General features: G+C 30.7%; 1 protein-coding gene across 1 annotated transcript; it reads right to left on the reverse strand.

Annotated features, from left to right (window-relative positions):
- Window positions 1-502: 502 nt before the first annotated feature.
- Window positions 503-778, reverse strand: K441DRAFT_469539 (uncharacterized protein; the record flags this gene model as incomplete). The annotated part of the gene is made up of 1 exon (XM_067641849.1): window positions 503-778. A coding segment is annotated over one exon (276 nt), but the record flags the coding sequence as incomplete, so codon positions are not given.
- Window positions 779-10,059: the final 9,281 nt, after the last annotated feature.

Here is a 10,059-nt window from a genome sequence, read left to right on the forward strand (position 1 = left end):
TATAATAGTTCTCCACCTTTATATACTTGGCAGCGTAAGTTAGACCAGCCTATAACTTATTTAGTTCTCTATAAAGAAAAGACCTATTACTTTCTAATCCGAATATCTTAGAATTAGCCTTTATCGGCCTACCCTCTTTAACCTAGTTAAAATATACTAGCGTTTTCTTAACTAGTACAGGATAGAACTTTTCCTTTAAAGTAATTAGTAGTTTATATAGTAATAGAGAAAAGAGGACCTACTAGATCTTATAAGTTTAGAGGCTATAAAGGTTAATCTATAGACGTATAGGTATAAAATCGACTATTACGCCGTATTAGGATATAGCAATCTATATTATAGTCTTGCTTTAATCTATTAGCCTTTTATAAAAAGATCTCCTTTTACTTTTAAAAATTCTTATTTATAGCTCGCTTTAACCTTAATAGTAACCTTTACTTTAAATATATTACCGTAGTACTAAATAATTAATGGCCTGTTGGCGTTTTATAGGGTAACTAGTTTCGCGAATCAATTTCTCTATTATATTATCTATAGTAGATATAGCTTCGTTAAGAAGTAAAATCTTTAAATTTTTAAGAAAGGCCCTAGCGATAGTAATGTGTTGATGCTTACGGCCCGAGAGTTTAATACCCCCTTCCCTAACTACTATATTATATCTAGTATTATAATATATAATCCGTTTATATATAGAAGCGGCTTTATAGCTTTCCCCAATTTTAGTATTATTAGTATAGAGCCCATATAATACGATTTCCCTAATTAACTTGTTTAGTACTTTAAGATTTTAGGGTATAACTACTATATTTTCTCGCAGACTTCTTAGTATAACATTGTGTTAAACTAGATAAGAGGACCATACGGCGCCAACTATTTATAATAGGGCGGGTAGTGCAAGCACCGGAAACGCCGACAAGCTATTGCCTTTAGTCGTGACAAAGGGCAAGTTTACTTAAGACTTAGGGGCCAGAACCTAGAGCCTAACAGCCTTAAAGGGCCTAGAACTAGGCGGAACCCTATAGAAATAGGACTAAAAACTAGGTCCTAATTATCTTAGGCTTACTTAATAAATGCCTTAGTAAATAAAGGCTAGAAAGAATCTAAGGAAGAAGTAATTAATTAGATAGAATTTGATTATAAAGAAATTAAACGCTTCCTAATCTTTTTATATACTTAGGACTATCCTATTCTAGATCTGGAGCCTAATAATATAATATATAATGTAGAAGAAGAGATAGGAGCACCTAAACTAACTAAAGGTAATTTATTTACAGTTTTATAGCACTAGTATATTAGGTAAATCTAATTGAGCTGTAGAAGAACCTATAGCTATAATAGATAAACTAGATACCGGTAAGGGTTTCCACTAACTAAATACACTACTATGGCTAATTACTTAAGCTCTAGATCTCTAGGAAGTAACTATAGATTCCTTAAAGCTACGGCCTCTTACCCTAATAAGTAGATGCGTATTTGGGCTGCCGTTAGAGCGACGGCCTACTACTATAGGATTATTCACCTAAACGAAATTATACGCATTTGTACACTATTACCTTATGTCTAAGCTTAAGCGCTTCGCATTATAGCGTCCTAACCAAGTCCTTATATTAGTAGACTATACGCAAGCTTATATAATCCTAGATATTGCACAACTACTATATATACGACAATACGACAGTCCGTAAATCGCAAGAAGAGCTAGCTAGGAAACTTATATTATAATTCATTGCTCCTAACTACACAAATCTTATAATGGGAGAGCTCTAGACCCTACTTATTAAGGGAGGCGATTTCGTTCTTAATCTATTAGATAAGATATTTATATAATTACGGAGTAGTAGTAGTAGTAATAGTAGTAGTAGTAGTAGTAGCAAGTTATTAGAAAGCTAGATTAATAAGTTTAAAGCGGAAGTTTATATACTAAAGACGATATACATAGACTAAGAAAGCAAAGTTTAACGGCTTAAATAAGAATTAACGGAGTGGTATAGCTAGAAGGCTAGGTTATTAAAGAAATTTAATTCTTAATCTATAAAAATAAGTGTTAACTAATATATAACTATTGATTCCTAAGGACTTAATCTCTAAGTTGTTTTCAATTTAATCTAAGTTATTTTCAATCTAATTTAACGCTAGGCTAATATAGTCTTTGCTATCGATATAGTCTTTATTATTAATATAGTGCTATTAATATAGTCCTTATCGTCACTTTATCCTTTTAGGGATAACGTATTTTACTAGTTACTGGCATACCCTACTAAAATCGATTTTATAAAGGCTTAAAATTTATTTATTCTAAATAGACTGCCTTAAAAAAGCTAGTTTACCTTCTTATTAAAGCTTTTAAAGGTTCTATATTAATGCCATTAATAATTTATAGAAGACGCGTCGTGATTTTAGTAAGGTGTGCCGGTAACTAATATACGCCGGTAACTGGTAAAATACTTACCTTAGCGAGCTTAGACGCGATTTTTTAGCTAGTATTGGAATAACCTATACCGTCTTCTAAATTGCAAAACCTCGCCTAAGTGACCAAAATCCGCTAAGCGGATATTATTACTATATATAGTCACATTTTTTAAGACTTAGGGCTTCTATCGCCCGTAAGTGAAGCTAAAAGGGTCGCACCTTGTTCTAGGCTATGATCTTGTAATTTACTATTAATTAGTTGGTATTTAGACAAATCTAGGGCTGATTCGAAAACGGGTATATAAAAGGCGTCTTAGTTATACCAATTCTATATATACTATAGCTAACGGTAATAATTGTGGTTCTCTTTTAGGGCATCTTTTAGGGCATCCTGTAAAGGCTTGGAATTATTATCTTTATAGTAAGGCTTAATAACAGTTAAACGGAATTAAGTAGGTCTGTAAGGCATCTAAATAGTATAAGTTTAACTATTAATTATAATAAGTTAATATGGGCCTAACCATCCTCCCTTTTTACGCTATANNNNTACNTTAGACTAGAGTNGCAGATTAAGNNTAGTTAAGGTATTTAGGCCATTTCTTATTCCTAGTATATTATTAACCTAGCGTGTAGCATAGAGACGTCGCACCTCCTTTATTACCTTGTGAATAGCCTTAGCTTATTATATAATGGAGGGAGATAGTAGAGAATTATTAGTTATTTAAGGGTAGGCGCTAAAAACTAGTAATATAGGTATAAGTCCATCCGGGCCAGCGGAATCGTTAATAGCTTTAACAGCTATTTATAAGGTAAGTTCTTCGCTAGCGTCCTTTAGTTCTAAAGAGATAATCTTATATACGCGGCGTAATAGCGCGTAATATTGCTCTACTTTTCTAATACTATTATGCGCCTTAATAGGGACTTCCTTAACCTTAATTGCCATTACCTTTATCTATTGTTGGAACTCTATAAATAAGAAGTTCTTTTCTACGTTATAGATAATTTAATTAGGGGGTCCTAGGTAGACATTAATCTAGCATAACTAAAGGGTATCCTATGCGTTCCTAGCTAATATATTCTTTAAGAATTGTGCGGCTTAGAAGGAGGTTAAGAAGTTAATAATTTAGAGTACTAGCTTACTGCTAAGATATATAACGTTAATAATAATATAGAAGTTAAAGTCGTAGTTATCTTTAAGGGTGAACTTAAATCGGCTAGGGGACTTTTAGTTTATTTAGTAGTAATAGTAGTACTTTATAAAATACTTAATTGCCTTAACCTTAACTTTATAGCCTACTTACTAAAGAACCCTAAGTAATTAATAAATGGATAGGTGGCTAAAATAATAGTATAGTTGGCGTAATTCTAACTTAGTTAAGTGGCTTTAAGTAACACTCTTTTCTAGTTAATAAAGGAGTAACTAGGGGTAACCTTACTTACGTATAACGGGCACCTGATTATCTCCCTAAATAAGTATATTCTTAAGGTTATTAAGCCTAACGCCTAATTTATTTATATCTTTAATGCAAAATAGAAATAGAGTGTTTGTAGGAATAATATAGAAAGTAATATATCCTAAGGGGGTTTGGACCCTAATTATGCCGAAAGAGATTGTAATACCTTTATTAAAGCGAATTATATATTGGCCTGCCGTTAATTAGTTAATCTAAATAGAGTTATTAAGCTGCTAAAGGGCTCGAACTTAAGGTTTTCCTACTATAGATACTCCTGTAGCTCTAGTATCTGGTATAATACTATAGAAGATATTCGCCGAGTATCTATCGTTAAAGGAGAACGCGGAGCTCTTTTTTAGCTTATTAAAGATATCTAACTTCGTAATAGAATGGAGCGTAGATTAGTTATTAAGAATAGCAACGGTTTATATACCATCTACCTTACTATACTTAGTGAAGTATTGGTTAGGAGAGTAGTTCTTAATTTCCATATCTATAAGGAGCTGTTTAGTCTTATTAACCTCACCCTTAAGATCTTCTACGCCTTTATATTAAACTAGGAAGCTTTAAAAGTAGGCCGCAGTAACTTTATAATTTCTAATATTTCTTATACTCTAACAGAACTTATTATATACCTCTTTTCGCTTATTAAGGGAGTGTCTAGTTAACTAGTAATTTAGCTTCTTATAAACGTAGCACTTCTTTTAGTAATTACTTTAAAATAAACCTCTATGAGGACCTCTATAATTACCTTATAGTTAACGTTAATCGTACCCTTTACTATATTCCCTACTACGGCCGCTATATATTTAATTAGTCTAGTTATAATTATATTAGTTAGGAACGCTTAGTTAGGTAGGGCTTTTAGTATAGAGCTGTTAAGATTCTTATATTTATATTGTAGTACCTACGGTAGAGCGTAGCTTGGTATATACTTCTTTAAATGTGTCTATAGGTTTATATAGCGCTAAGTTACACTTAGAAATGCTATAGCATACTAAGATAACCTAGTCCCTTAGGCTGTTCTTATTTTAGTAAGTTTTAGTAAGTCCGTGTTAGATTTTCTAGAGTTTATTAAAGAGTAGTTAAAAGCACTTTAAATGAGTCTTTATTAGGTTAGAAGCAATAACTCTCTAGAATATAGTCTCTCGCCATTTGGACATATAAAGTTAGCGATTCTTATTAGTCTTAAAGTAGGCTTTAGTAAGCTAAAGCATTATATTAAAGCTATAGTTTTTACCTATAATATAGTCATAATAGAATATTGCTGCCCGTCCCTTTAATATAATAGAGAAAGCGTAGTAGTACTAGTGGCATTAAATTTTAACCTTATTATAACAGTTATAGAAGACCTATAGTTTTACTCCGAGTATATCGTATAGTTCTCCTCTAAACTTCTTCTCTTCGTCCAAATATACCTTTATTAGATTCATAACTTCTTATAGTAGAGGGTTACCGGTTAGCTAGAGTAGAAGAGCTAAAGGCGGCGGAGGTAGAGGACAAGTACCTCTAGGTAAGAGAGTATCTTTAGGTAGGAGAGTAGCGTTCTAGGGGTTTTGTTCCGAATTAAAGTTGCCTTCTAAAGAATATAGGTTGGTTCTAGGTTTCTATAGTTAACGTATAATCTTAGCTTCCGTTTATACTAGTTCTTTTATACTAGTAATAACGGCCTAAATATTGCTAGTAATTAGGTTACCGTTCTTAGTAACATATACCCTATTCCTATAGAGGAAGTCTTAAAAATCCTAAATAATATTAATATTGCTAAGTGCCTAGGTATTAGCGGTCCATCCTACGAAATCCTCCCTAAAATATTCCTACAGCTATATATCGGCGTAATATCTACTTTAGTAGAATATAATACGGTATAGGAGAAAGCTATTAACTTGTTTTATAGTATAAGTTATTATATTAAAGGTAAATTCGTTCTAATTTTCATTAATAAGTTTCGCATATAAAGCTACCCCTAGTGGTAAGGAGTCTTCCCAGTCGTTTAAAGTAAGCGTAGCCATGTTTTTAGAGGGAGGGAAGTGTTATTGGCGTAGGGATTGTCGTTTAGTACGCGTTTGTAATATATATTTGTCGTTTAGTACGCGTTTATGACATATATTTGCGATTATAGGGCTTAGGACCAGTTCTAGCCTTAAATCGCAAAGACTTATAAAGCGTGTTATTCTGCGTAATAAACGCAAGAATCCGTAATCTTAGAAAGGCTTAGGACTAGTTCTAGCCTTTAGATCCTTAGATTTGTGGAAGAGTTCTATTTAAGATTTAGGACCAGTTCTAACCTTAAAAGACAGCTTCCTTTAGCACGAGTAGCACTAGTATAGTAGCTTATCTCTTCTTAGTGGAATACCTAGCTGCTCTATAGTATAACAGTAAAGTTAACCACTAATTAGTGTTGGTTACATAAGGTAATATTACGTAGCTACGGTTCGTAGATAGTATAATAATTGTTCTGTATATCCTTTATAAGGGAGGGCGAGGAGCTTAAGGCTCCTCGCCACGCTAGTGCCGCGGCGACACGTGACGGTAACTTGCCGCACGTAACGGCAACTTGCTATACGTGACGGCAATATACCTCATATGGTGACCACTTGCCTTTATTCCCAACAAAAATTAATAAAATATTAGCAATTTTATAATCCCTTTAGGCGACCTTTACCGCGTTATAGTTGCGGTATATCTACTATAATTATATTAGAATTATAGTTGCCTTCTAGAGTATATTAATTATAGTTTTCCTTTAGGGTATCTTTTAGGGTGTCTTATAAAGGCTTAAAACTATTATCTTTATAGTATAGCTTAATAATAATTAAATAGAATTAAGTATATTTATAAGGCATCTAATAGGCCTAACTATTCTCCCTTTCTACGCTATACGTATACCTTACACTACAGTAGTAAATTAAGTATAGTTAAGGTATTTAGGCCATTTCTTATTCCTAATGCGTTATTAACCTAGCGTATAGTATAGAGATGTTAAACCTTCTTTATTACCTTATAAATAGCCTTAGCTTATTATATAATAGAGGGAAATAGTAAAAAATTGTTAGTTATTTAAGAGTAGGCGCTAAAGGCTAGTAATATAAATATAAGTCTATCTAGGCTAGCGGAATTATTAATAGCTTTAATAGCTATTTATAAGGTACGTTTTTTTATTAGCATTCTCTAGTTTTAAAGAGATAATCTTATATATGTAGCGTAATAGCGCGTAATATTATTTTACTTTTTTAATATTATTATATGCCTTAATAGGGACTTCCTTAACCTTAATTGCTATTACCTTTATCTATTATTAAAACTCTATAGATAAAAAGTTCTTTCCTATATTATAGATAATTTAATTAGGGGGTTTTAGGTAGATATTAATCTAGTATAACTAAAGGGTATTTTATATATTCTTTGCTAATATATTCTTTAAGAAACGTGCGGCTTAAAAGGAAGTTAAGAAGTTAATAACTTAGAGTACTAGCTTGCCGTTAAGATATATAACGTTAATAATAATATAGAAGTTAAAGTTATAGTTATCTTTAAGGGTAAACTTAAATCGGCTAGGGGACTTCTAGTTTATTTAGTAGTAATAGTAGTACTTTATAAGATGCTTAATTGCCTTAACTTTAACTTTATAGCCTACTTACTAAAGAACCCTAAACAATTAATAAATAGATAGGTAGCTAAATTAATAGTGTAGTTAACGTAACTCTAACTTAGTTAGGTGGCTTTAAATAATACTTTTTTTTAGTTAATAAAGAAGTAACTAAGGGTAATCCTATTTGCGTATAACGGGTACCTAATTATTTCCCTAAATAAGTATATTCTTAAGGTTATTAAGCTTAACGCCTAATTTATCTATATCTCTAATATAAAATAGAAATAGAGTATTTACAAGAATAATGTAAAAAGTAATATACCCTATAGGGGTTTAGACCCTAATTATGCTAAGAGAGATTATAGTACCTTTACTAAAATAAATTGTATATTAGCCTACCGTTAATTAGTTAATCTAAATAGAGCTATTAAGCTACTAAAGGGCTTAAACCTAAGGTTCTCCTACTATAGATACTCCTAAGGCTCTAGTATCTAGTATAATACTATAAAAGATATTTACTAAATATCTATTATTAAAGGAGAACGCGGAGCTCTTCTTTGGCTTATTAAAGATATTTAACTTTGTAATAGAATTAAGTATAAATTAGTTATTAAGAATAGCGACGATTTATATACTATTTACCTTACTATACTTAATAAAGTATTAGTTAGGTAAGTAGTCCTTAATTTCTATATCTATAAGGAGCTATTTAGCCTTATTAACCTTATCCTTAAGATCTTTTACGCCTTTATATTAAACTAAAAAGCTTTAAAAGTAGGCCATAATAACCTTATTATTTTTTAATATTTTTTATATTTTAGCGGAACTTATTATATACCTCTTTTCGCTTATTAAGAGAATGCCTAGTTAACTAGTAATTTGGTTTTTTATAAATATAGCACTTTTTTTTAGTAATTACTTTAAAATAAACCTCTATAAAGACCTCTATCTTTACCTTATAGTTGTTAATTATACCCTTTACCATATTACCTACTACGGCTACTATATATTCGATTAGTCTAGTTATAATTATATTAGTTAGGCTAATCGAATAAAGTAGGCTAGAGTTAGGTATTAAATTGCTATACTTTTTAAAAGCGTAAAACGGTATTAATAGAAGATCTTAATTAAGTATATACTCCTTTATAAATATTTATAGGATTAAAGAGAGTAAGGTTATATTCTTTAATACCTTAGTATACGCTAATAACTTAATTATATAGGCTGAAATCCTCTTAATATAATTCGGATAAACTACGCTAAATTATCTAAAGTTAATTAAAGAGCTTTTAAAGGTAATTAAGCCGAGGGACACCTGGGTTTATAGCGATAATCCTTAAAAAGGTAGTCTCTCTCTATTCTAATATATACTGCTACTTATTCTCTTTTGTTTTAAAGTAGTATTTTAACTTATATATTATACGGTTAAAAAAAATTTACTAAATAATTATAATAAAAGGTACTAGCTTAGCCCTTAAGTATAACGGAATAAGTATTATAGTATTAATTAAACTCTATTTTTACCTTCTAGTAATAGTTATAGAAGATGCGTAGTTTTAAATTAAGAATATTATATAATTCCCTACTAAACTTCTTCTTTTAATCTAAATAGAGCTTTATAAGCTCTATAAGTAATTTTAAACTACCTCTAATTTAAGATTAAAATAGAGGTAGGAGTTATATTATAGGTTATAGTAGGGATGTAAGTCTAGTTAGTAGAGTTTAAAGGTTATTAAATTACGAAGTAATAGGATCCTATGCCTGCTTTTATTGGGGTATAGTATCTAATATTAAAGTTATAGGTTAAATTGGATATAGAGGAGTTAAAGGTAGAGGTAGATTTATCTCTAGAGGTATATTGCTTAGATTTTATTATAAGTTAAGCTTCTTTATAGTGCGTAGTTAGTGCTTAATCTCTTATAGAGTCTATTTATGCTCTTCTTTTACGTTAATAACCTACTCCTAAATATTATCTCTAATAGTACCCCCGTCTATAAGTATAAACACTCTATATTCCTATAAAAAGTTATAAAAGTTTTATATAATATCCTTCTTTATAGAAGTCTATGTTTCCTTTATCCATCTAATAAAATCCTCCCTTACACAGTACTATAGTATAGTATTGTTATATTCGCTATTTTTATAATATGCTATATAATATAATAAGAATCCGTTTAGGTCCTATTGCTTAGCGTTTATAAAGTTAATTATATTAGTATTTTATATTTCTAGGTTAATATCCTTCTTATACTTTTTTAGGCAGGTTAACGCTATAATAAAATCTATAAAGGTACACGGAGGGTGTTAAGGTAGTTATTTAACGCGTTTTAATAAAAAAAAATTAAGGAAAATTAAGGTTATTTAATGTGTAGTTAGGTAGTAATTGTAATCCTATAGTCTATAAAGGTATACCAAAGGTATTAAGATGGCTGTTTAACGCGTTTTGGACGTTAACTTAGGACCCTAGGTTTAGTAACACTTTTAACCTAAAGTACTCGACCAAATCTTTATAAACGCAGTTGTTCTATATAATAAATATAACTTAGTATCTCCTAGTACTTAGTAATTCTTCTATTACTAGTTTTCCGTAAGTTTAAGGTAGTA

The sequence above is a fragment of the Cenococcum geophilum genome (genome assembly GCF_001692895.1).
Source record: "Cenococcum geophilum 1.58 unplaced genomic scaffold K441scaffold_65, whole genome shotgun sequence".
Lineage (NCBI taxonomy): Eukaryota > Fungi > Ascomycota > Dothideomycetes > Gloniales > Gloniaceae > Cenococcum > Cenococcum geophilum.